Source organism: Trachinotus anak, unplaced genomic scaffold (genome assembly GCF_046630095.1).
Source record: "Trachinotus anak isolate AG129_WGS33_773 ecotype Australia unplaced genomic scaffold, CSIRO_AGI_Tana_v1 ptg000023l, whole genome shotgun sequence".
NCBI lineage: Eukaryota > Metazoa > Chordata > Actinopteri > Carangiformes > Carangidae > Trachinotus > Trachinotus anak.
This window is the reverse complement of record NW_027273874.1, coordinates 10,421,033-10,447,500: the sequence shown is the minus strand read 5'-3', so window position 1 is coordinate 10,447,500 and position 26,468 is coordinate 10,421,033. Positions and strand designations below refer to the sequence as shown.

At 52.1% G+C, this 26,468-nt stretch overlaps 2 protein-coding genes across 6 annotated transcripts in view; one reads left to right on the top strand and one right to left on the bottom strand.

Moving 5' to 3' along the window:
* LOC139606889 (voltage-gated potassium channel subunit beta-3-like) overlaps positions 1-6,181 on the top strand; it is a 14,513-nt gene extending 8,332 nt beyond the window's left edge. For both annotated transcript variants that reach the window (XM_071459315.1, XM_071459316.1), the window contains exons 6-14: positions 2-46; positions 637-680; positions 3,290-3,376; positions 3,500-3,585; positions 4,260-4,380; positions 4,517-4,611; positions 4,850-4,970; positions 5,118-5,206; positions 5,405-6,181. In XM_071459315.1, the coding sequence (XP_071315416.1) occupies positions 2-46; positions 637-680; positions 3,290-3,376; positions 3,500-3,585; positions 4,260-4,380; positions 4,517-4,611; positions 4,850-4,970; positions 5,118-5,206; positions 5,405-5,497 (781 nt within the window). In that variant the 3' untranslated portion in view covers positions 5,498-6,181. The remainder of the gene's footprint in view (position 1; positions 47-636; positions 681-3,289; positions 3,377-3,499; positions 3,586-4,259; positions 4,381-4,516; positions 4,612-4,849; positions 4,971-5,117; positions 5,207-5,404) is intronic.
* Positions 6,182-6,677: 496 nt separating this feature from the next.
* LOC139606896 (zinc finger protein 239-like) lies at positions 6,678-26,386 on the bottom strand. 4 transcript variants are annotated; one of them, XR_011684716.1, is made up of 3 exons: positions 25,753-26,386; positions 10,662-11,409; positions 6,678-10,222 (listed from the first exon to the last, which is right to left on the bottom strand). XR_011684716.1 is itself a non-coding variant. In XM_071459327.1 (3 exons), the coding sequence occupies exons 1-3, from the start codon at positions 26,128-26,130 to the stop codon at positions 10,885-10,887; spliced, it is 852 nt and encodes a 283-aa protein (XP_071315428.1). In that variant the 5' UTR covers positions 26,131-26,386; the 3' UTR covers positions 6,678-10,884. The 4 variants fall into 4 exon arrangements, 3 of the variants coding, with proteins under 3 accessions (XP_071315428.1, XP_071315429.1, XP_071315427.1); XM_071459327.1 differs by having other exon boundaries at positions 6,678-11,409; positions 25,753-26,028; positions 26,080-26,386; XM_071459328.1 differs by having other exon boundaries at positions 6,678-11,409; positions 25,753-25,971; positions 26,080-26,386.
* Between the last annotated feature and the right edge of the window lie 82 nt (positions 26,387-26,468).

The window sequence follows — 26,468 nt, the reverse complement described above, 5'->3', positions numbered from 1 at the left end:
GAAGGTCCAGTTATGTGGTGACCACTAAGATCTACTGGGGAGGACAGTGAGTGAGATTCACCTTTACACTGATATTACACTGAACACAGACCCTGAATGCACCCTGATCAAAACCTGAACGCACCCTGAACGCATCCTGAACGCACCCTGATCAAAACCTGAACACACCCTGATTGTACCCTGAACGCACCCTGAATGCACCCTGAACGCAGCCTGAACGCACCCTGAACGCACCCTGAACGCAGCCTGAACGCACCCTGAACACTCCCTGATCACACCCTGATTGTACCCTGAACGCACCCTGAACGCACCCTGAACGCAGCCTGAACGCACCCTGAACACACCCTGAACACACCCTGATTGTACCCTGAACGCACCCTGAACGCACCCTGAACGCAGCCTGAACGCACCCTGAACACTCCCTGATCACTGTGCTGCTGAAGGAAACGTAAAAACAGGAGGATTCTGAATGAAGTTCTGCAGAGAGCAGCGCCAGTTCTCTGGACGTTGATTGAGACAGTGACGTCCTCAGGAGGTGGAAGTCGCTCTGAACGCCCCTTGTGTTTGTGTTGACTCAAGACAGACACTAAACCCACTGACTGACCCCTGGTTTAAAGTGTGTCTTTGTGTTTACAGGGCGGAGACAGAGCGAGGGTTGTCACGGAAACACATCATCGAAGGTAAACAACCTTTACAGAAACACGTCCTCTGAAGTGAGATGAGTCTCAGTGACTCTGTACCTTTCATATGACAGAGACAGGAAGTTAGGGACAGACGGTCTCAGTCAGACTCAAACCCTGTCGCTATGGTAACGACTTAGCCTCTACCAGGTGACCCCCAGGGGTCGTCCCTGTGACCTTTACATCTGTGGGTTCAAAGTGCTGAACGGCCGCAGGTGAAGCAGTGACTCATTAAACACCTGCTGGTTAATTAGCAGTTGTCAGGGGCCATGTGTCCAGGTGAGGGAACCATCCTGGTCCTGGTCCTGGTCCTGGTCCTGGTCCTGGTCCTGGTCCTGGTCCTGGCAGACATCTGACAGTGAGGCTGGAGGAGGTCTGAGTGAACCCATCACGTCGCAGCTGTGATGTGTGAGATTGTGGAGCTCCGCCTCTTTCACCAGGTTCCTCCCAGACCTGGAAGGTTCCACCTGCAGAACCTGCTCAGGGCGGGAAAACACGGCAGCTCCTCGGCTCGTTTAGATGAAGTAACTGATCAATAGATTTGTTATTGATCAGAAACCTGATGATTGATGATTCCATGGCAACGGTTTAGATGAAAACAGGAAACAGCTTCATCTGCCACCACTGAGTCTTCCTCAGGTCCTGAGAGCAGAGAGCTGTCACACACACACACACACACACACACACACACACACACACACACACACACACATACAGACACACGCACACACACACACACACACACACACACACATACAGACACACGCACACACACACACACACACACACACACACACACACACATACATACAGACACACGCACACACACACACACACACACATACAGACACACGCACACACACACACAGAAATACACAGACACACACACACACACACACACACACACAGACACACACTCTCTGAGGTACACAAAGTAACAGACTAAAAGTCAGATATGGAACCACACACATACAGACACACGCGCACACACACACACAGAGTCGGTCCTCTGTCAGTTGTCAGAGGTCGTTGAGGCTTTAAGAGGCTCAGTCACACCAAGACTGGATTAGGAGTTATAAAACACACACACACACACACACACACACACACACACACACACAGACACACAGACACACACAGACACACACAGACACACACACACACACACACACACACACACACACACACACACACAGACACAGACACACACACAGCATCAGTCAGCCGTCCTGCTGAAAGCTCTGTTGACTTAAATCATCTCTGAAATGTAAAAACGCTAAATTTAACCCACAAAGACTCATGAAGTGAATCAGCAGACTCACAAACCATCAACACACACACACGGGACACAGAGCGCGCTCAGACCGCAGCTGCAACATCTGCACCATCCCACACATCTGTGCACCGTTGCTTCATTAAATACTCGACAACCTCATGGACGCCGTGCGTCACACGTCTGCAGGCTGTGGTCACATGATCAGACTGAACCGACTGTTTCTCTGCTGGTCACTGAAATCAGCCGGGCTGTTTCCCTCCCTGGAGTCTAATGCTGCATTCAGGTGCTGCTCAGATGTTCTCACTCCACGAGGTGAGACGACGTTTTTCTGACTTCAGTGTGTTCATGTGATTTTATGTCAGACTGTGGAAACAACATGGAGGCTCCAGAGAACACGCGGTCCTTCATGACTGAGCCTTGATTTCTGTTTCCAGTATTTGTGTTTGTTAGTATCAGCCCGATGTCACCCTGATATCGCCCCAAAATCACCCCGATATCACCCCAAAATCACCCAGAAATCACCCCAATATCATCCCGATATCACCCAGAAATCAACCTGATATCACCCCAATATCATCCCAACAGCACACAACAGCACACAACAGCACACAACAACACACAACAACACACAACAGCACACAACAGCACACAACAACACACAACAGCGCACAACGCACAACAACACACAACAGCACACAACAGCACACAACAACACACAACAACACACAACAGCACACAACAACACACAACACACAACAACACACAACAGCGCACAACGCACAACAACACACAACAGCACACAACAGCACACAACAACACACAACAACACACAACAACACACAACAGCGCACAACAGCGCACAACAACGCACAACAGCACACAACAGCACACAACAACACACAACAGCACACAACAGCACACAACAACGCACAACAACACACAACAGCACACAACAGCGCACAACAGAACACAACAGCACACAACAGCACACAACAACACACAACAGCGCACAACAGCACACAACAGCACACTATATTTAGCCAAAACAGCAGACACACACTGTCTTCCTGTCAGCTGTCTGTCTCAGTGATCCTGTGTGTTTGCTCATTTTAAATGGACGGTGGCCCCTGAGGACCAAACATGAGGGAACACACGACCCCGATGATTGACAGCTGCACTTTGTGTTTTCAGGTGTCGAGGGTTTTGTCCTCGACTCAAAATAAAACTGTTTCTGTCGTCGTTGATTCAATGTGTGTGTGTGTGTGTGTGTGAGAGTGTGTGTGTGTGTGTGTGTGTGTGTGTGTGTGTGTGTGTGTGTGTGTGTGTGTTGCAGGTCTGCGTGGCTCTCTCTCCAGGTTACAGTTGGATTATGTTGATATCGTCTTTGCCAACAGGAGTGATGTCAACGCACCGATGGAGGGTCAGTACACACACACACACACACACACACACACACACACACATACACACACACACCATATTCCTGCTGTTGCCTCATTGGTTAAAAAAGGTTCCTGATTCAGTGACATCACTGTGTCTTCAGAGGTCGTCCGTGCGATGACCTTCGTGATCGATCAGGGCATGGCCATGTACTGGGGAACGTCCCGCTGGAGCGCTGTGGAGATCATGGTAGGACACAACACAGACCTACAGGAGAACCTCAGGAGAACCTGAGGAGAACCTGAGGAGAACCTGAGGAGAACCGGAGGAGAACCGGAGGAGAACCTGAGGAGAACCTGAGGAGAACCTCAGCAGAACCTCAGCAGAACCTCAGCAGAACCTCAGCAGAACCTGCAGCGCTCTTTATAATGAGTTTAATAGAAATTAAATTAAAATGAAGTTCATTAAAAGTAGTCTGTCTCTCACCTGTCTCCCTCCCACCTGTCTGTCTCTCACCTGTCTGTCTCTCACCTGTCTCTCTCCTGTCTCCCTCTCACCTGTCTGTCTCTCACCTGTCTCTCACCTGTCTCCCTCCCACCTGTCTCTCTCTTGTCTCCCTCTCACCTGTCTGTCTCTCACCTGTCTCCTTCTCACCTGTCTCCTTCTCACCTGTCTCCCTCTCACCTGTCCCCCTCCCACCTGTCTCTCTCTTGTCTCCCTCTCACCTGTCTGTCTCTCACCTGTCTCCCTCCCACCTGTCTGTCTCTCACCTGTCTCCCTCTCACCTGTCCCCCTCCCACCTGTCTCTCTCCTGTCTCCCTCTCACCTGTCTGTCTCTCACCTGTCTCTCACCTGTCTGTCTCTCACCTGTCTCTCACCTGTCTGTCTCTCACCTGTCTGTCTCTCACCTGTCTGTCTCTCAGGAGGCCTACTCTATAGCGCGACAGTTCAACCTGGTTCCTCCGGTGTGTGAACAGGCTGAGTATCATTACTTCCAGAGAGACAAGGTGGAGCTGCACCTGCCTGAACTCTACCACAAGATCGGTACAGTAACACACACCCACACACACACACACACACACACACACACACACACACACAGACACAGCTGTTCAGGTCCAGGTCTAAACATAGACCGGTTTAATGAAGTGGTTCAACATGAGGTCTGCCTCTCTCTCAGGGGTCGGAGCCGTGACCTGGTCTCCGTTAGCCTGTGGTCTGCTGACGGGGAAGTACAACGAGGGGGTCCCCGAGAGCTCCAGGGCCGCCATGAAGGTCCACACACACACACACACACACACACACACACACACACACACTCTCTGAGGTACACAAAGTAACAGACTAAAAGTCAGATATGGAAACACACACAGTAACACACAGTAACACACACAGTAATCAGTGGTACACAAACATCATCCGTCTTCAACACACAGGCTGCAGGATCACTGTTACCATGGTGATCAATAATGTGTGTGTGTGTGTGTGTGTGTGTGTGTGTGTGTGTGTGCAGGGCTATGTGTGGCTGAAGCAGCGTCTGTGCAGTGATGAAGGGAAGAAGCAGCTCAGTAAAGTCAAAGAGCTCCACCTGCTGGCAGAGAGACTCCACTGTACTGCTGCTCAGCTGGCTATAGGTACACTGCACCTGTCTGTCTGCTCACCTGTCTGTCTGTCTGCACCTGTCTGTCTGCACACCTGTCTGTCTGTCTGTCTGTCTGTCTGCACACCTGTCTGTCTGCTCACCTGTCTGTCTGTCTGCTCACCTGTCTGTCCCCCCCCAGCGTGGTGTCTCCGTAGTGAGGGCGTCAGCTCGGTTCTCCTTGGAGTCTCCAACACAGAACAGCTGCTTGAGAACCTCGGTTCTATCAGGGTAAGACTGTGTGAGGTGCTCTTCTTCATCACCTCGCCTCCTCCTCATCATCAACAGCCGGTACAAATGTAACAAAAGTGACACGCCCACCACGCCAATGTGATCATGAACATCCAATCGGGCCTCTGGATTCAGTGGCCTGTGATTGGTCAAAGGTGGACATGGTCACGACTTCTCTCTTCTGTTTCTGTCTCCCAGGTTCTGTCTCAGCTGACTCCGCCTCTCATCACAGAGATGGACACGTTGCTCGGCAACAAGCCGCGAAACCGCAAGAGGGAGGCGAGGAGCTGAGGAGAACTTTATTTAAAACGTTCTGAAATCAGAGACGACAAGGAGACAAGAGGACGCGTGGTCCTTCACCGTCGTCCTCGTTGTCACGGAGACAGGAACACTTTGTCGTCCATCCACAGAGACACTTTCGTTCCTGCAGATAATCAGAAATATTTATTCTTATATTCACACAAAGTTTGTCGTCAGTTGAGCTCTCTGTCCTCATTAATATCTGTCTGATGCTGTTGTCAAGGCAACAAAACATAAATCCTGTAGGTCACATAGCAACATCACATGACATCATCACGTAGTGACATCACAACAAAGTTTATTTCAACTTTTTCTATGACTTCACCTTCATGTTTGGATGAAGACGTCTTAGTGTCAACACGACGAACTCAAACAGGATCCTGTTCAAATGCATCGACGCCGAAACTCTCCAGGCCGAACTTTATGACATAAAATCAATGCTTCTTTTAAAACTTGAAACCGTCTCGGTCAACATTAATGACGTAGTTCAAAAGTCTCCTGTTAAGGTTAAATATGCGACGCAGGCGTCTCAGACTCTTCCAGGTTGTGAAGAGTTTGTTCTCAGTAGTTCAGTTCTGACGTCGCTGAGCGTCGCTGATGTGGAGGCTCAGTCGTGACGGGACAATGAACGAGACAGGCGGATTGTTCTGGACGACAATAATAAATGTCCCTGTGGTGGTGGTGGTGGTGGTGGGGGGGGGGGGCGTCACCACAACAAAACCAAACTTTCTAACTTTATGTATAAAAGTATTTTTGCCACATCAGGAGAATTTTCTCGACATTTTCAAACCACTAAATAATAATTTTGTTAAAACCTGTCACTGCTGTCATGTCAGTGGGAACAACATGGCCGAGGCTCCTGTGAACCTTGTGACAACACTGTGAAAACACCACGGTAACAGGTGTTGCCATGGTAACAGCTTCTCTCTGTATACTCTGCACTGAAATATGTAGAAATATAGACGTATATTTACTATCGAATCTAAATCTATATTTTATGAATGTAGATTCGTAGTCTTTAGATAGAGAAGAGGATTTGTGACTTGGTGCTCAATCCGAGGGGTCGGACCTCTCAGAGGTCGTCGGCTCTGCACACACACCATGTTTCAGGAAGCCCTGTACACTGTAACTGATGATCTCAGAGTTACAGGTGACAGATTAAAGTTCAAAATGAATTTCAATCATTTTCATCATATTAAAATCAGAGAAGTTCAACATGTGATTTACACATTTACAACTTTAACAAAACACATTTTACAAAACATAAAACACACAAAATGTTATATTTTCTTTAAACTTAACAGTAAAACTAAAACTCTGTTTGATCTGGAGACAAATCCAAACATGAGGCAATAAATAAAATCATTTCAGACATATGATATAAGATTTCACAATCAACCCTTTATTTCAAATGGTTATAAATAGACGTGTGAGTTTACCACAGATGACAACACTGAACAGACTGATGTAAAGTAATGTAGGTCCCAGGCTGAGCTTGGTCCCATGGGCTCAGGTTTCCTGTCGGTGTTTAACCCTTTCTCTTCCTCCTAATGTAATCACAGCTAATGCTAAAAATGCTAATAAAGATATTTAAATGTACATCTCGTCTCCACGTGTCTGAACTCTGCAGCACACACACTGATCTGTCTCAGTAGTAAACTCAGTGCACTCGGACATTTAGTGACTCACTGTACGTTTGTATGACTTACTATAATATTACTTTTTAGGATTTACTCAATGTGACATTTTGGATGTCGTATGTTATTTTTTTTGATTTCCTAATTTATGATAATTTTATGATTTCGTATGCTACGACATTCTTAACTGACTGCTGACATTTTTTATTTCTTGTTACTTATACAGAATTTCTTTACTTTGTATTTTTATCACATTTTTTGACTCGCTCTACTGTGGCATTTTAAGACTTACACTACATCTGTTTGACTTTTTATGACATCATAATGTGACTGTGATCTATTATGTGACATGTTTATGATTTACTCTTCTGCCACTGTTTCATGACTTACTCAGCCATGTTTTGTTACATACTGCACAATTTTTATGGCTTATTATACAATTACAATTGTATCACTATACTATAACATATCATAACAATCTGTACTTGTACATTTTTATTTCTACTTGAGTATATTTTTATCTATATTGTGGCATTTTTATGATTTAGTATAATATGCCAGAATAATATTTTTTTAACTTCCTCTATGACATTTTTTGACTTACTACGACATGTTTATGATTTAATGTTCTACGCCATTTTTATTACAAATTCTACACTTTTTTAAATGACTGTAATTATGAATGATATGTTTTATGAGATAATGTCAAAATGTCATGGTATAGTAAATGATAGAAGATGTAACAGTATAGGAAGTTATACAACTTTCAGGAGCAGCAAACTGAAGAGTGTTGGAAAGTTGAGGATGTGAAGGAAATGATCGTGTCACTCGATCTTAGGAGAAGACACAGAACATTTACTGAATAAAGCACATGGACATTATTTGATGCAGAAAAAATAAAAGTACTTAAAGTCCAGTTTACAGCTGAGTCCAGTCTCATAGACAGAGAGCAGGAATCCAGTGGTTCCTCACACTGACACATCTGCATCCGTCATAAAACAACCTTCATTATGAAGAGAATACATGGAGAGGATAAGGATAAATATAAGAGATTAAACAAACAACACAGTGACTGTTACTGGAGAGGATTCACACAGGCAGTGGATTATGAAGAGCACTTCAGAGACTGAAAAAAAGAAAACAACATAGTGGAAAACAGGTTCAGTTAATATGACAGTGAAAAATGTCCAGTGCAGTTTTCCCACAATTCAAAGTGGTGGATTAAATGTCTGTTGTCATTGTCATCATTGTGGCTTCTGTGCCAGTGACCAATGACTACCAGGTGCTGGTAAAATCCTCCAGTTCACTTGGGACAGACCTGTTTCACGTCCACCATGTTTCAACTGAACCACGTCAGCTCAGCTTCATTTCCTTTGGTTTGATCTGGAGAAAACGGCTCTAACTCTACGTAACTGGACTAATTCATCTGTTCGGCTGTAACTTGGAGGACTGAACACTGGACAGTTCGGGGACAGCATCGTGGCTCAGCTGGGACCTGAACGTTCCCACCTGGTGTGGACACGTTGGTGAAGCTGAACTTTACTTGAGCCACAGAAAGATTTCTCACACTGATCACACGGTTTCTCTCCTGTGTGAGCGTGTTGGTGGATTTTTAAAGTTGTAAAGTCTTCCCACACTGGTGACAGCTGTGCAGCTTCTCGTTAGCCTGAACTAACGAGTTTAAAACCAAATATATTCTGTGTCAATCTTATAACATCACTGGACTAATGTAGAAATTTTCCCATACCATCTTTCCCTTCCAGATACTGGTTCTGGTAACTCGTGTATCAGCTGATACTGACGACAGATCTAATCCCGTTAGTTAACTTAACTAACTCTGCAGGGCCGTGACTCAGGTGGCTCAGGTTAAACTGTGTAAAACATGAACAGAAACATAAATCCCATAGAATCTCTTTTATCTAATTTGACTGTCACTCATGGAAAAACAAATCTAAAGGTAAACTGCAGTAAAATAATACATTTAAACGTTTAAATGGTTCAATAACAGTAGAATGTAACGGTGCAACAGCAGCATAAAAACGAATGAGAACTTGATCCGTGTGCTTGTGGTGGAACACAGACTGATGCTGCAGGTCGTTCTCTCTAAACGAGGCTAAATTGATTTTTTGCTGGTGGGATTTTCCACAGTAAAGTGTTTCCACATTACTGACATTTTGCTAACGGCTAATGTTACTTTTTTTTTTCTTAAACCAGAAATCAGTTCTTCTTTGCTGGTCTAAAACGCTGCGCAGCACATCTCCCGGTGCAGGTCACGGTTTCAGAGCGGTGAAGAAGAACTGGTTCCCGGTAACTGCACCGTTAGCTGTTAAGCAATTTCAGATTACTCGGTGGTGGATTAGTCCATGGTTGGTGCATCCAGGCCGTGCCAGAGGCATTTCTGGCTCTGGTATTGGAACCGGAACAAATCCAGACTGAAGCATCGTCTCAACTTTTCACTCGTGTCGTTTTACATCAGATAAACGCGTCTGATCCAAACTGGGACTGAAAACTGTTCAAATCAACTGTTTTTATTTTGACTGATGAAGAGGAAAAGAGCCATCACAGACAGGCAGACTTCCCTAAACACCATCATCATCATCATCATCATCATCATCATCATCATCATCTGCTGAGGGCTAAGATACTTTGACATCTACATCTCCCAGTGGTGACAGACTCTGATCTGTTGGACTCTTCAGCTCATCACATGATTTTATGTCTCATGTTCCACCAACACGTGAAGACCAAACTCTCCCTGATCCGACGGTTCTCACTGAACCACAGTCAGACTCCTCCTGAGTCACTTTGTTGATCATGTGACTTGTTCCATCATGAAACCGGGAAAAACAGATCAACACAGACCTCCATCAAGACCTGCGCTCGTTGCTCCAGCAGTCCAGGACCTGGTTCGTCGTGGTCTCATGGTGGTCGATGAAAACCGGGCCCCCGTCCTCCTCCTTTATCCCGGTCTTGTACTGATCCTGGTCCATTTCCCTCTGGTCTCCTCTCTGCTGGACTCTGTTGGCGCCACTCTGTTCTCGTGGTCACTGAAAATGCTTCTTCTTCAAGTTGGATTTTTCTACATAAAAAAAACAGACAAAAAGCTGTTTCTGTGTCCCAGACCAGGTGAAAGAGCCTGGAGACCGGAGGCAGAGCAGTCGTCCAGATGCGCTGACAAACTGCAGTGCAGATATTTAAAAAGCTCCTTTTTAAACTCAGACTTTCTCTGACGTGGGTTTTCTTACACTGACACCTGGATTCATCTTTAACTGAGCAGCAGGAATCACACACAGACACACAACTGTCTGTCCCTTCACTTGCTCTGACAGTCTTCACTCCTGCCTGAGGTACAGGGAGCAGGTAGAAACCGTCAGAACCTTCCTCAGGTGATGAAGCTTCTGGACGTAACGTATTTAATGTTGTCACCGACACAGAGCAGCGTTTCTGAACCTCTGTGGTCGAGGAAGAGGAAACTAATCATAACAATGAAAAAAGACATGGAGGTTCGTAACACAAACCTCTTTAATGAGACAACAACTTGGGGAGGAAATGAAACCAGTCATCACAACAACCAACGCCGACATGAACAGAAGCTGGAGCGGGGGTCGCCAGCTGGTGCACGATGACTACAGCCTCTTACGTCCTTCCTCACAGAGTTCAACAGTCATCAGGAGAACGTCTTGGTTTTGTTCAGAAGTGAGTTGACATGAAGACGGCTGTTAGAGTTCTGCAGGCCTGTTCCTAACTGCTGTGGACTTGTTGGTGGATTTTCAGGATACTGGACCTGCTGAAAGCTTTCCCACACTGCTCACAGACATATGGTTTCTCTCCTGTGTGAATACGTTGGTGACTTTTTAAACTACTTGGAATCGCAAAAGTTTTCCCACACAGGTCACAGGCGTACGGTTTCTCTCCGGTGTGGATGCGTCGGTGAACCGTCAACTTACTAGAAGTCGCAAAAGCTTTCCCACACTGGTCACAGCTGTAGGGTTTCTCTCCCGTGTGAATGCGTTGGTGGATTTTGAGGTAACATGACCTGCTGAAAGCTGCTCCACACTCCTCACAGCTGTACGGTCTCTCTCCGGTGTGGACGCGCTGGTGCGTTTTTAATCTGAATGAATCGGTAAAAGATTTCCCGCACTGCTCACAGCTGTACGGTCTCTCCCCGGTGTGGACGCGCTGGTGCGTTTTTAAATGACTTGAAGTTGTGAAGGTGTTCCCACAGTGGTCACAGCTGTGCAGCTTCTCTTTAGTGTGTCTCTGTTTCTATAGCGACAGACAGGGGGGGGGGGTTAGACCTCATGGTGGAGCAAGTTGTCAGTTTTATAACATCCTCAGACGAAAGCATCAGTTCTCACACATCAGATGAAACAGTGTCAGCCCTCTGACCAAACACACCTCAGGACACACTGTTGGCTTCAGGTCGTGCTGGATATCAGACCTCAGGTCCCAGGTCTCAGGTCCCAGGTCTCAGGTGTCAGGTCCCAGGTCCCAGGTCACAGGTGTCAGGTCCCAGGTCCCAGGTCACAGGTCTCAGGTCTCAGGTCTCAGGTCTCAGGTGTCAGGTCTCAGGTCTCAGGTGTCAGGTGTCAGGTGTCAGGTGTCAGGTGTCAGGTCTCAGGTGTCAGGTGTCAGGTGTCAGGTGTCAGGTCTCAGGTCTCAGGTGTCAGGTGTCAGGTGTCAGGTGTCAGGTTTCAGGTTTCAGGTGTCAGGTCACAGGTGTCAGGTGTCAGGTCTCAGGTCTCAGGTCTCAGGTGTCAGGTGTCAGGTGTCAGGGGTCAGGTCACAGGTGTCAGGTGTCAGGTCTCAGGTGTCAGGTCTCAGGTCTCAGGTCCCAGGTCTCAGGTCTCAGGTGTCAGGTGTCAGGTCTCAGGTGTCAGGTGTCAGGTCTCAGGTCTCAGGTCTCAGGTGTCAGGTGTCAGGTCTCAGGTGTCAGGTCTCAGGTCTCAGGTCTCAGGTCTCAGGTCCCAGGTCTCAGGTCCCAGGTCTCAGGTGTCAGGTCCCAGGTCCCAGGTCCCAGGTCCCAGGTCCCAGGTCACAGGTCTCAGGTCTCAGGTCTCAGGTATCAGGTCTCAGGTGTCAGGTCTCAGGTGTCAGGTGTCAGGTGTCAGGTGTCAGGTCTCAGGTCTCAGGTGTCAGGTGTCAGGTGTCAGGTGTCAGGGGTCAGGTCACAGGTGTCAGGTGTCAGGTGTCAGGTGTCAGGTGTCAGGTGTCAGGTGTCAGGTCTCAGGTGTCAGGTCTCAGGTGTCAGGTCTCAGGTGTCAGGTGTCAGGTGTCAGGTCTCAGGTCTCAGGTCTCAGGTGTCAGGTGTCAGGGGTCAGGTCACAGGTGTCAGGTGTCAGGTCTCAGGTGTCAGGTGTCAGGTGTCAGGTCTCAGGTGTCAAGTGTCAGGTGTCAGGTGTCAGGTCTCAGGTGTCAGGTCTCAGGTGTCAGGTGTCAGGTCACAGGTCTCAGGTGTCAGGTGTCAGGTGTCAGGTCTCAGGTGTCAGGTGTCAGGTGTCAGGTCTCAGGTGTCAGGTCTGAGGTCTCAGGTGTCAGGTGTCAGGTGTCAGGTGTCAGGTCTCAGGTGTCAGGTGTCAGGTCTCAGGTCTCAGGTCTCAGGTGTCAGGTCTCAGGTGTCAGGTGTGAGGTGTCAGGTCTCAGGTCTCAGGTGTCAGGTCTCAGGTCTCAGGTGTCAGGTGTCAGGTGTCAGGTCTCAGGTGTCAGGTGTCAGGTGTCAGGTCTCAGGTCTCAGGTCACAGGTTTCAGGTGTCAGGTCTCAGGTGTCAGGTCTCAGGTGTCAGGTCTCAGGTCTCAGGTGTCAGGTGTCAGGTCTCAGGTGTCAGGTCTCAGGTGTCAGGTGTCAGGTGTCAGGTGTCAGGTGTCAGGTGTCAGGTCTCAGGTGTCAGGTCTCAGGTGTCAGGTCTGAGGTTTCAGGTGTCAGGTGTCAGGTGTCAGGTCTCAGGTGTCAGGTGTCAGGTCTCAGGTCTCAGGTGTCAGGTCTCAGGTCTCAGGTGTCAGGTGTCAGGTGTCAGGTGTCAGGTCTCAGGTGTCAGGTGTCAGGTCTCAGGTGTCAGGTCTCAGGTCTCAGGTGTCAGGTCTCAGGTCTCAGGTCTCAGGTGTCAGGTGTCAGGTGTCAGGTCTCAGGTCACAGGTCACAGGTGTCAGGTCTCAGGTCTCAGGTGTCAGGTCTCAGGTGTCAGGTCTCAGGTCTCAGGTGTCAGGTGTCAGGTCACAGGTGTCAGGTCTCAGGTGTCAGGTGTCAGGTGTCAGGTGTCAGGTGTCAGGTGTCAGGTGTCAGGTGTCAGGTCACAGGTCTCAGGTGTCAGGTCACAGGTCTCAGGTCTCAGGTCTCAGGTGTCAGGTCTCAGGTCTCAGGTGTCAGGTCACAGGTGTCAGGTCACAGGTGTCAGGTCTCAGGTGTCAGGTGTCAGGTGTCAGGTCACAAGTGTCAGGTGTCAGGTGTCAGGTGTCAGGTGTCAGGTCACAGGTCTCAGGTCTCAGGTCTCAGGTGTCAGGTCTCAGGTGTCAGGTGTCAGGTGTCAGGGGTCAGGTGTCAGGTGTCAGGTGTCAGGTCTCAGGTGTCAGGTGTCAGGTCTCAGGTGTCAGGTGTCAGGTGTCAGGTGTCAGGTCTCAGGTGTCAGGTCTCAGGTCTCAGGTGTCAGGTCTCAGGTCTCAGGTGTCAGGTGTCAGGGGTCAGGTCTCAGGTCTCAGGTGTCAGGTCTCAGGTCTCAGGTCACAGGTGTCAGGTCTCAGGTCTCAGGTGTCAGGTGTCAGGTGTCAGGTCTCAGGTGTCAGGTGTCAGGTGTCAGGTGTCAGGTGTCAGGTCTGAGGTGTCAGGTGTCAGGTCTCAGGTGTCAGGTGTCAGGTGTCAGGTGTCAGGTCTCAGGTGTCAGGTGTCAGGTGTCAGGTCTGAGGTGTCAGGTCTCAGGTCTGAGGTGTCAGGTCTGAGGTGTCAGGTGTCAGGTCTCAGGTCTCAGGTCACAGGTCTCAGGTCTCAGGTCTGAGGTGTCAGGTGTCAGGTGTCAGGTGTCAGGTCTCAGGTGTCAGGTCTCAGGTCTCAGGTCACAGGTCTAAGGTCTCAGGTCTCAGGTGTCAGGTGTCAGGTGTCAGGTGTCAGGTCTGAGGTGTCAGGTGTCAGGTGTCAGGTGTCAGGTCTCAGGTGTCAGGTGTCAGGTGTCAGGTGTCAGGTCTGAGGTGTCAGGTGTCAGGTCTGAGGTGTCAGGTCTGAGGTGTCAGGTCTGAGGTGTCAGGTCTCAGGTGTCAGGTGTCAGGTCTGAGGTGTCAGGTCTGAGGTGTCAGGTCTGAGGTGTCAGGTCTCAGGTGTCAGGTGTCAGGTCTCAGGTGTCAGGTCTCAGGTGTCAGGTGTCAGGTGTCAGGTCTGAGGTGTCAGGTGTCAGGTCTCAGGTGTCAGGTGTCAGGTGTCAGGTGTCAGGTCTGAGGTGTCAGGTCTGAGGTGTCAGGTCTCAGGTGTCAGGTGTCAGGTCTCAGGTCTCAGGTCTCAGGTCTGAGGTGTCAGGTGTCAGGTCTCAGGTGTCAGGTCTCAGGTCTCAGGTCTCAGGTCTCAGGTGTCAGGTCTCAGGTGTCAGGTGTCAGGTGTCAGGTCTCAGGTGTCAGGTGTCAGGTGTCAGGTCTCAGGTCTCAGGTCTCAGGTGTCAGGTCTCAGGTGTCAGGTCTCAGGTCTGAGGTGTCAGGTCTGAGGTGTCAGGTGTCAGGTGTCAGGTCTCAGGTCTCAGGTCTGAGGTGTCAGGTGTCAGGTGTCAGGTCTCAGGTGTCAGGTGTCAGGTCTCAGGTCTCAGGTCTCAGGTGTCAGGTCTCAGGTGTCAGGTCTCAGGTGTCAGGTGTCAGGTCACAGGTGTCAGGTGTCAGGTGTCAGGTCTCAGGTCTCAGGTCACAGGTGTCAGGTGTCAGGTCTCAGGTGTCAGGTGTCAGGTCTCAGGTGTCAGGTCTCAGGTCTCAGGTGTCAGGTGTCAGGTGTCAGGCCTCAGGTCTCAGGTCTCAGGTGTCAGGTCTCAGGTGTCAGGTGTCAGGTGTCAGGTCTCAGGTGTCAGGTCTCAGGTCTCAGGTGTCAGGTGTCAGGTCTCAGGTCACAGGTGTCAGGTGTCAGGTCTCAGGTGTCAGGTCTCAGGTGTCAGGTCTCAGGTCTCAGGTCTCAGGTGTCAGGTCTCAGGTGTCAGGTGTCAGGTCACAGGTGTCAGGTGTCAGGTGTCAGGTGTCAGGTCTCAGGTCTCAGGTGTCAGGTCTCAGGTGTCAGGTCTGAGGTTTCAGGTGTCAGGTGTCAGGTGTCAGGTCTCAGGTGTCAGGTGTCAGGTCTCAGGTCTCAGGTGTCAGGTCTCAGGTCTCAGGTGTCAGGTGTCAGGTGTCAGGTGTCAGGTCTCAGGTGTCAGGTGTCAGGTCTCAGGTGTCAGGTCTCAGGTCTCAGGTGTCAGGTCTCAGGTCTCAGGTGTCAGGTGTCAGGTCTCAGGTCTCAGGTGTCAGGTGTCAGGTGTCAGGTCTCAGGTCACAGGTCACAGGTCACAGGTGTCAGGTGTCAGGTCTCAGGTCTCAGGTGTCAGGTCTCAGGTCTCAGGTGTCAGGTGTCAGGTCACAGGTGTCAGGTCTCAGGTGTCAGGTGTCAGGGGTCAGGTGTCAGGTGTCAGATGTCAGGTCACAGGTCTCAGGTGTCAGGTCACAGGTCTCAGGTCTCAGGTGTCAGGTCTCAGGTCTCAGGTGTCAGGTCACAGGTGTCAGGTCACAGGTGTCAGGTCTCAGGTGTCAGGTGTCAGGTGTCAGGTCACAAGTGTCAGGTGTCAGGTGTCAGGTGTCAGGTGTCAGGTCACAGGTCTCAGGTCTCAGGTCTCAGGTGTCAGGTCTCAGGTGTCAGGTGTCAGGTGTCAGGGGTCAGGTCTCAGGTGTCAGGTCTCAGGTGTCAGGTGTCAGGTCTCAGGTGTCAGGTCTCAGGTCACAGGTGTCAGGTCACAGGTGTCAGGTGTCAGGTCTCAGGTGTCAGGTGTCAGGTCTCAGGTGTCAGGTCTCAGGTCTCAGGTCTCAGGTGTCAGGTGTCAGGTCTCAGGTCACAGGTCTCAGGTCTCAGGTCACAGGTGTCAGGTCTCAGGTCTCAGGTCTCAGGTGTCAGGTGTCAGGTGTCAGGTCTCAGGTCTCAGGTGTCAGGTGTCAGGTCTGAGGTGTCAGGTGTCAGGTCTCAGGTGTCAGGTGTCAGGTCTCAGGTCTCAGGTCTCAGGTGTCAGGTCTCAGGTCTGAAGTGTCAGGTCTGAGGTGTCAGGTGTCAGGTGTCAGGTGTCAGGTCTCAGGTGTCAGGTCTCAGGTCTCAGGTCTCAGGTGTCAGGTCTCAGGTGTCAGGTCTCAGGTCTCAGGTCTCAGGTGTCAGGTGTCAGGTGTCAGGTCTCAGGTCTCAGGTCACAGGTCTCAGGTCTCAGGTCTGAGGTGTCAGGTGTCAGGTCTCAGGTGTCAGGTGTCAGGTGTCAGGTCTCAGGTGTCAGGTGTCAGGTCTCAGGTCTCAGGTGTCAGGTGTCAGGTGTCAGGTCTCAGGTGTCAGGTCTCAGGTCTCAGGTCTCAGGTCTCAAGTCTCAGGTGTCAGGTCTCAGGTCTGAGGTGTCAGGTCTGAGGTGTCAGGTGTCAGGTGTCAGGTCTCAGGTCTCAGGTCTGAGGTGTCAGGTGTCAGGTCTCAGGTGTCAGGTGTCAGGTCTCAGGTGTCAGGTCTCAGGTGTCAGGTCTCAGGTGTCAGGTGTCAGGTCACAGGTGTCAGGTGTCAGGTCTCAGGTCTCAGGTCTCAGGTCTCAGGTGTCAGGTGTCAGGTCACAGGTGTCAGGTGTCAGGTGTCAGGTCTCAGGTGTCAGGTGTCAGGTCTCAGGTGTCAGGTGTCAGGTCTCAGGTGTCAGGTGTCAGGTGTCAGGTCTCAGGTGTCAGGTGTCAGGCCTCAGGTCTCAGGTCTCAGGTCTCAGGTGTCAGGTGTCAGGTCTCAGGTCTCAGGTCTCAGGTCACAGGTCTCAGGTCTCAGGTCACAGGTGTCAGGTCTCAGGTGTCAGGTGTCAGGTGTCAGGTCTCAGGTCTCAGGTGTCAGGTGTCAGGTCTGAGGTGTCAGGTGTCAGGTCTCAGGTCTCAGGTCTCAGGTGTCAGGTGTCAGGTGTCAGGTCTGAGGTGTCAGGTCTCAGGTCTGAGGTGTCAGGTCTGAGGTGTCAGGTGTCAGGTGTCAGGTGTCAGGTCTCAGGTCTCAGGTCTCAGGTGTCAGGTCTCAGGTGTCAGGTGTCAGGTGTCAGGTCTCAGGTGTCAGGTGTCAGGTCTCAGGTCTCAGGTCACAGGTCTCAGGTCTCAGGTCTGAGGTGTCAGGTGTCAGGTCTCAGGTGTCAGGTGTCAGGTGTCAGGTCTGAGGTGTCAGGTGTCAGGTCTGAGGTGTCAGGTGTCAGGTCTCAGGTGTCAGGTGTCAGGTGTCAGGTGTCAGGTCTCAGGTGTCAGGTGTCAGGTCTCAGGTCTGAGGTGTCAGGTCTCAGGTCTGAGGTGTCAGGTCTGAGGTGTCAGGTGTCAGGTGTCAGGTCTCAGGTCTCAGGTCTGAGGTGTCAGGTGTCAGGTGTCAGGTCTCAGGTGTCAGGTCTCAGGTCTCAGGTCTCAGGTCTCAGGTGTCAGGTCTCAGGTGTCAGGTGTCAGGTGTCAGGTGTCAGGTCTCAGGTGTCAGGTGTCAGGTGTCAGGTCTCAGGTGTCAGGTGTCAGGTCTCAGGTGTCAGGTCTCAGGTGTCAGGTCTCAGGTCTCAGGTCTGAGGTGTCAGGTCTCAGGTCTCAGGTGTCAGGTGTCAGGTGTCAGGTCTCAGGTGTCAGGTGTCAGGTGTCAGGTGTCAGGTCTGAGGTGTCAGGTGTCAGGTCTCAGGTGTCAGGTGTCAGGTGTCAGGTGTCAGGTCTCAGGTGTCAGGTCCCAGGTCCCAGGTCCCAGGTCACAGGTCTCAGGTCTCAGGTATCAGGTCTCAGGTGTCAGGTCTCAGGTGTCAGGTGTCAGGTGTCAGGTGTCAGGTCTCAGGTCTCAGGTCTCAGGTGTCAGGTGTCAGGTGTCAGGTGTCAGGGGTCAGGTCACAGGTGTCAGGTGTCAGGTGTCAGGTGTCAGGTCTCAGGTGTCAGGTCTCAGGTGTCAGGTGTCAGGTCTCAGGTCTCAGGTGTCAGGTGTCAGGTCTGAGGTGTCAGGTGTCAGGTCTCAGGTCTCAGGTGTCAGGTGTCAGGTGTCAGGTGTCAGGTCTGAGGTGTCAGGTCTCAGGTCTGAGGTGTCAAGTGTCAGGTGTCAGGTCTCAGGTGTCAGGTCTCAGGTGTCAGGTCTCAGGTGTCAGGTCTCAGGTGTCAGGTGTCAGGTGTCAGGTGTCAGGTGTCAGGTCTCAGGTGTCAGGTGTCAGGTCTCAGGTCTCAGGTCACAGGTCTCAGGTCTCAGGTCTGAGGTGTCAGGTGTCAGGTCTCAGGTGTCAGGTGTCAGGTGTCAGGTCTGAGGTGTCAGGTGTCAGGTCTGAGGTGTCAGGTGTCAGGTCTCAGGTGTCAGGTGTCAGGTGTCAGGTGTCAGGTCTCAGGTGTCAGGTGTCAGGTCTCAGGTCTGAGGTGTCAGGTCTCAGGTCTGAGGTGTCAGGTCTGAGGTGTCAGGTGTCAGGTGTCAGGTCTCAGGTCTCAGGTCTGAGGTGTCAGGTGTCAGGTGTCAGGTCTCAGGTGTCAGGTCTCAGGTCTCAGGTCTCAGGTCTCAGGTGTCAGGTCTCAGGTGTCAGGTGTCAGGTGTCAGGTGTCAGGTCTCAGGTGTCAGGTGTCAGGTGTCAGGTCTCAGGTGTCAGGTGTCAGGTCTCAGGTGTCAGGTCTCAGGTGTCAGGTCTCAGGTCTCAGGTCTGAGGTGTCAGGTCTCAGGTCTCAGGTGTCAGGTGTCAGGTGTCAGGTCTCAGGTGTCAGGTGTCAGGTGTCAGGTGTCAGGTCTGAGGTGTCAGGTGTCAGGTCTCAGGTGTCAGGTGTCAGGTGTCAGGTGTCAGGTCTCAGGTGTCAGGTCCCAGGTCCCAGGTCCCAGGTCACAGGTCTCAGGTCTCAGGTCTCAGGTATCAGGTCTCAGGTGTCAGGTCTCAGGTGTCAGGTGTCAGGTGTCCGGTGTCAGGTCTCAGGTCTCAGGTCTCAGGTGTCAGGTGTCAGGTGTCAGGTGTCAGGGGTCAGGTCACAGGTGTCAGGTGTCAGGTGTCAGGTGTCAGGTCTCAGGTGTCAGGTCTCAGGTGTCAGGTGTCAGGTGTCAGGTGTCAGGTGTCAGGTGTCAGGTCTCAGGTCTCAGGTGTCAGGTGTCAGGGGTCAGGTCACAGGTGTCAGGTGTCAGGTCTCAGGTGTCAGGTGTCAGGTGTCAGGTCTCAGGTGTCAAGTGTCAGGTGTCAGGTCTCAGGTGTCAGGTCTCAGGTGTCAGGTGTCAGGTCACAGGTCTCAGGTGTCAGGTGTCGGGTGTCAGGTGTCAGGTGTCAGGTGTCAGGTGTCATGTCTCAGGTGTCAGGTCTGAGGTCTCAGGTGTCAGGTGTCAGGTGTCAGGTCTCAGGTGTCAGGTGTCAGGTCTCAGGTCTCAGGTCTCAGGTGTCAGGTCTCAGGTGTCAGGTGTCAGGTCTCAGGTCTCAGGTCTCAGGTGTCAGGTCTCAGGTCTCAGGTGTCAGGTGTCAGGTGTCAGGTCTCAGGTGTCAGGTGTCAGGTGTCAGGTCTCAGGTCTCAGGTCACAGGTGTCAGGTGTCAGGTCTCAGGTGTCAGGTCTCAAGTGTCAGGTCTCAGGTCTCAGGTGTCAGGTGTCAGGTCTCAGGTGTCAGGTCTCAGGTGTCAGGTGTCAGGTCACAGGTGTCAGGTGTCAGGTGTCAGGTGTCAGGTCTCAGGTCTCAGGTGTCAGGTCTCAGGTGTCAGGTCTGAGGTTTCAGGTGTCAGGTGTCAGGTGTCAGGTCTCAGGTGTCAGGTGTCAGGTCTCAGGTCTCAGGTGTCAGGTCTCAGGTCTCAGGTGTCAGGTGTCAGGTGTCAGGTGTCAGGTCTCAGGTCTCAGGTGTCAGGTCTCAGGTGTCAGGTCTCAGGTCTCAGGTGTCAGGTCTCAGGTCTCAGGTGTCAGGTGTCAGGTCTCAGGTCTCAGGTGTCAGGTGTCAGGTGTCAGGTCTCAGGTCACAGGTCACAGGTGTCAGGTCTCAGGTCTCAGGTGTCAGGTCTCAGGTGTCAGGTCTCAGGTCTCAGGTGTCAGGTGTCAGGTCACAGGTGTCAGGTCTCAGGTGTCAGGTGTCAGGTGTCAGGTGTCAGGTGTCAGGTCACAGGTCTCAGGTGTCAGGTCACAGGTCTCAGGTCTCAGGTGTCAGGTCTCAGGTCTCAGGTGTCAGGTCACAGGTGTCAGGTCACAGGTGTCAGGTCTCAGGTGTCAGGTGTCAGGTGTCAGGTCACAAGTGTCAGGTGTCAGGTGTCAGGTGTCAGGTGTCAGGTCACAGGTCTCAGGTCTCAGGTCTCAGGTCTCAGGTGTCAGGTCTCAGGTGTCAGGTGTCAGGTGTCAGAGGTCAGGTCTCAGGTGTCAGGTCTCAGGTGTCAGGTGTCAGGTCTCAGGTCTCAGGTGTCAGGTGTCAGGTGTCAGGCCTCAGGTGTCAGGTGTCAGGTCTCAGGTCTCAGGTCTCAGGTGTCAGGTGTCAGGTCTCAGGTCTCAGGTCACAGGTCTCAGGTCACAGGTCTCAGGTCTCAGGTGTCAGGTGTCAGGTCTCAGGTGTCAGGTGTCAGGTGTCAGGTGTCAGGTGTCAGGTCTGAGGTGTCAGGTGTCAGGTCTCAGGTCTCAGGTGTCAGGTGTCAGGTGTCAGGTGTCAGGTCTCAGGTGTCAGGTGTCAGGTGTCAGGTCTGAGGTGTCAGGTCTCAGGTCTGAGGTGTCAGGTCTGAGGTGTCAGGTGTCAGGTGTCAGGTCTCAGGTGTCAGGTCTCAGGTCTCAGGTGTCAGGTGTCAGGTGTCAGGTGTCAGGTCTCAGGTGTCAGGTCTCAGGTCACAGGTCTCAGGTCTCAGGTCTCAGGTCTCAGGTGTCAGGTGTCAGGTGTCAGGTCTGAGGTGTCAGGTGTCAGGTGTCAGGTGTCAGGTGTCAGGTGTCAGGTCTGAGGTGTCAGGTGTCAGGTCTGAGGTGTCAGGTCTGAGGTGTCAGGTCTCAGGTGTCAGGTGTCAGGTCTCAGGTCTCAGGTCTCAGGTCTCAGGTGTCAGGTCTCAGGTGTCAGGTGTCAGGTGTCAGGTGTCAGGTCTGAGGTGTCAGGTGTCAGGTGTCAGGTGTCAGGTGTCAGGTCTGAGGTGTCAGGTGTCAGGTCTGAGGTGTCAGGTCTGAGGTGTCAGGTCTCAGGTGTCAGGTGTCAGGTCTCAGGTCTCAGGTCTCAGGTCTCAGGTCTGAGGTGTCAGGTGTCAGGTCTCAGGTGTCAGGTCTCAGGTCTCAGGTCTCAGGTCTCAGGTCTCAGGTGTCAGGTGTCAGGTCTCAGGTGTCAGGTGTCAGGTCTCAGGTGTCAGGTCTCAGGTCTCAGGTCTCAGGTGTCAGGTCTCAGGTGTCAGGTCTCAGGTCTGAGGTGTCAGGTGTCAGGTGTCAGGTCTCAGGTGTCAGGTCTGAGGTGTCAGGTGTCAGGTGTCAGGTCTCAGGTGTCAGGTGTCAGGTCTCAGGTCTCAGGTCTCAGGTCTCAGGTGTCAGGTCTCAGGTGTCAGGTCTCAGGTGTCAGGTGTCAGGTCACAGGTGTCAGGTGTCAGGTCTCAGGTCTCAGGTCTCAGGTCACAGGTGTCAGGTCACAGGTGTCAGGTGTCAGGTCTCAGGTGTCAGGTGTCAGGTCTCAGGTGTCAGGTCTCAGGTCTCAGGTGTCAGGTGTCAGGTGTCAGGTGTCAGGTCTCAGGTGTCAGGTGTCAGGTCTCAGGTCACAGGTCTCAGGTCTCAGGTCACAGGTGTCAGGTCTCAGGTCTCAGGTCTCAGGTGTCAGGTGTCAGGTGTCAGGTGTCAGGTCTCAGGTCTCAGGTGTCAGGTGTCAGGTCTGAGGTGTCAGGTGTCAGGTCTCAGGTGTCAGGTGTCAGGTCTCAGGTCTCAGGTCTCAGGTGTCAGGTGTCAGGTCTCAGGTGTCAGGTGTCAGGTCTCAGGTCTCAGGTCTCAGGTCTCAGGTGTCAGGTCTCAGGTGTCAGGTCTCAGGTCTGAGGTGTCAGGTCTGAGGTGTCAGGTGTCAGGTGTCAGGTCTCAGGTCTCAGGTCTCAGGTCTGAGGTGTCAGGTGTCAGGTGTCAGGTCTCAGGTGTCAGGTCTCAGGTCTCAGGTGTCAGGTCTCAGGTGTCAGGTGTCAGGTCACAGGTGTCAGGTCTCAGGTCTCAGGTCTCAGGTCTCAGGTGTCAGGTCACAGGTGTCAGGTGTCAGGTGTCAGGTGTCAGGTCTCAGGTGTCAGGTGTCAGGTGTCAGGTGTCAGGTCTCAGGTGTCAGGTGTCAGGTCTCAGGTGTCAGGTGTCAGGCCTCAGGTCTCAGGTCTCAGGTCTCAGGTGTCAGGTGTCAGGTCTCAGGTCTCAGGTCTCAGGTCACAGGTCTCAGGTCTCAGGTCACAGGTGTCAGGTCTCAGGTGTCAGGTGTCAGGTGTCAGGTCTCAGGTCTCAGGTGTCAGGTGTCAGGTCTGAGGTGTCAGGTGTCAGGTCTCAGGTCTCAGGTCTCAGGTGTCAGGTGTCAGGTGTCAGGTCTGAGGTGTCAGGTCTCAGGTCTGAGGTGTCAGGTCTGAGGTGTCAGGTGTCAGGTGTCAGGTGTCAGGTCTCAGGTCTCAGGTCTCAGGTCTCAGGTGTCAGGTCTCAGGTGTCAGGTGTCAGGTGTCAGGTCTCAGGTGTCAGGTGTCAGGTCTCAGGTCTCAGGTCACAGGTCTCAGGTCTCAGGTCTGAGGTGTCAGGTGTCAGGTCTCAGGTGTCAGGTGTCAGGTGTCAGGTCTGAGGTGTCAGGTGTCAGGTCTGAGGTGTCAGGTCTCAGGTGTCAGGTGTCAGGTGTCAGGTGTCAGGTGTCAGGTGTCAGGTGTCAGGTCTCAGGTCTGAGGTGTCAGGTCTCAGGTCTGAGGTGTCAGGTCTGAGGTGTCAGGTGTCAGGTGTCAGGTCTCAGGTCTCAGGTCTGAGGTGTCAGGTGTCAGGTGTCAGGTCTCAGGTGTCAGGTCTCAGGTCTCAGGTCTCAGGTCTCAGGTGTCAGGTCTCAGGTGTCAGGTGTCAGGTGTCAGGTGTCAGGTGTCAGGTGTCAGGTCTCAGGTGTCAGGTGTCAGGTGTCAGGTCTCAGGTGTCAGGTGTCAGGTCTCAGGTGTCAGGTCTCAGGTGTCAGGTCTCAGGTCTCAGGTCTGAGGTGTCAGATCTGAGATGTCAGGTGTCAGGTGTCAGGTCTCAGGTGTCAGGTCTCAGGTCTCAGGTCTCAGGTCTCAGGTCTCAGGTGTTAGGTCTCAGGTCTCAGGTCTCAGGTCTCAGGTCTCAGGTGTCAGGTGTCAGGTGTCAGGTGTCAGGTCTCAGGTGTCAGGTGTCAGGTCTCAGGTGTCAGGTGTCAGGTGTCAGGTGTCAGGTCTCAGGTGTCAGGTCTCAGGTCTCAGGTGTCAGGTGTCAGGTCTCAGGTGTCAGGTCTCAGGTGTCAGGTGTCAGGTCTCAGGTCTGAGGTGTCAGGTCTCAGGTGTCAGGTGTCAGGTCTCAGGTCTCAGGTCTCAGGTGTCAGGTCTCAGGTCACAGGTGTCAGGTCTCAGGTCTCAGGTGTCAGGTGTCAGGTCTCAGGTGTCAGGTCTCAGGTCTCAGGTGTCAGGTCTCAGGTCACAGGTGTCAGGTCTCAGGTCACAGGTGTCAGGTGTCAGGTCTCAGGTCTCAGGTGTCAGGTCTCAGGTGTCAGGTGTCAGGTCTCAGGTCACAGGTGTCAGGTCTCAGGTCTCAGGTGTCAGGTGTCAGGTGTCAGGTCTCAGGTGTCAGGTCTCAGGTGTCAGGTGTCAGGTGTCAGGTCACAGGTGTCAGGTGTCAGGTGTCAGGTGTCAGGTGTCAGGTCTCAGGTGTCAGGTGTCAGGTGTCAGGTGTCAGGTCTCAGGTCTCAGGTGTCAGGTCTCAGGTGTCAGGTGTCAGGTCTCAGGTCTCAGGTCTCAGGTGTCAGGTCTCAGGTGTCAGGTGTCAGGTGTCAGGTCTCAGGTCACAGGTGTCAGGTCTCAGGTCTCAGGTGTCAGGTGTCAGGTCTCAGGTGTCAGGTCTCAGGTCTCAGGTGTCAGGTCTCAGGTCACAGGTGTCAGGTCTCAGGTCACAGGTGTCAGGTGTCAGGTCTCAGGTCTCAGGTGTCAGGTCTCAGGTGTCAGGTGTCAGGTCTCAGGTCACAGGTGTCAGGTCTCAGGTCTCAGGTGTCAGGTGTCAGGTGTCAGGTCTCAGGTGTCAGGTCTCAGGTGTCAGGTGTCAGGTGTCAGGTCACAGGTGTCAGGTGTCAGGTGTCAGGTGTCAGGTCTCAGGTCTCAGGTGTCAGGTCTCAGGTGTCAGGTGTCAGGTGTCAGGTGTCAGGTCTCAGGTCTCAGGTGTCAGGTCTCAGGTGTCAGGTGTCAGGTCTCAGGTCTCAGGTCTCAGGTGTCAGGTCTCAGGTGTCAGGTGTCAGGTGTCAGGTCTCAGGTCTCAGGTCTCAGGTCACAGGTGTCAGGTCTCAGGTCTCAGGTGTCAGGTGTCAGGTCTCAGGTGTCAGGTCTCAGGTCTCAGGTGTCAGGTCTCAGGTCACAGGTGTCAGGTCTCAGGTCACAGGTGTCAGGTGTCAGGTCTCAGGTCTCAGGTGTCAGGTCTCAGGTGTCAGGTGTCAGGTCTCAGGTCACAGGTGTCAGGTCTCAGGTCTCAGGTGTCAGGTGTCAGGTGTCAGGTCTCAGGTGTCAGGTCTCAGGTGTCAGGTGTCAGGTGTCAGGTCACAGGTGTCAGGTGTCAGGTGTCAGGTCTCAGGTCTCAGGTGTCAGGTCTCAGGTCTCAGGTGTCAGGTCTCAGGTCACAGGTGTCAGGTCTCAGGTCACAGGTGTCAGGTGTCAGGTCTCAGGTCTCAGGTGTCAGGTCTCAGGTGTCAGGTGTCAGGTCTCAGGTCACAGGTGTCAGGTCTCAGGTCTCAGGTGTCAGGTGTCAGGTGTCAGGTCTCAGGTGTCAGGTCTCAGGTGTCAGGTGTCAGGTGTCAGGTCACAGGTGTCAGGTGTCAGGTGTCAGGTCTCAGGTCTCAGGTGTCAGGTGTCAGGTGTCAGGTGTCAGGTCTCAGGTCTCAGGTGTCAGGTCTCAGGTGTCAGGTGTCAGGTCTCAGGTCTCAGGTCTCAGGTGTCAGGTCTCAGGTGTCAGGTGTCAGGTCTCAGGTCTCAGGTCTCAGGTGTCAGGTCTCAGGTCTCAGGTGTCAGGTCTCAGGTCCGACACATTGTTCCAGCTCCAGTTTCCTTTAAACTTCTCACTCTACAGTCGACCATGTGACGTCACCCCCCCCCCCCAGTGGGAGCATGATGACTGTCTGAGCCCCGCCCCTCATGAATGTGTTGTCATGGTAACAGGCCTCCCCCTCACTATAAATGAGCAGAGGCATGTTTGGTGTGTGATGCTAATGTTAGCATGACAGCTAACCGTTAGCGGCTAACGCTGTTTGACCTGATTCACTGTGTTTCATCATGAACCCGGAAAACAACTGATCACAAACACACAACCATCAAGTCCTGAACCAGAACACCGACCTGTGGACCGGCCGGACCGGCTGGACCCGCCGGACCGGCGGGCTCCTCGCTGCGGGGGTCCGGGTCCTGGCTCTCCTCCTTAATGACGGTCTGGTCCTGGTCTTTATAATCTGGGTCCTGGTTCTCCTCCTTTATCACGATCTGGTACTGGTCCTGGTCTTTATAATCCGGATCCTGGTCTTTATAATCCGGGTCCTGGTTCTCCTCCTTAATGATGATCTTGTAGCAGTTGTGCTCGATGAAATCCGGGTCCTGGTTCTCCTCCTTTATTACGATCTGGTCCTGGTCTTTATAATCCGGGTCCTGGTTCTCCTCTTTTATCATGACCTGGTACTGGTCCTGGTCTTTATAATCCGGGTCCTGGTTCTCCTCCTTCATCCCGGTCCCGGTCTCCTCCGTCTGTTTCCTCCTCGTCGTATTCTCGCGGTCTCACCGTGTTCTCGCGTTCGTTGGAAGCTCGTCTGAGATGATGACGATGATGACGATGACGATGATGATGATGATGATGATGATGATGATGATGGTGATGATGGTGATGATGATGATGATGATGATGATGATGATGGTGATGATGATGGTGATGATGGTGATGATGATGATGATGATGATGATGATGGTGATGATGATGGTGATGATGTGACACACTACAGTGTGTGTGTAGTGTGTGGTGTGTGTGTGTGTAGTGTGTGTGTGTGTGTGTGTGCAGTGTGTGTAGT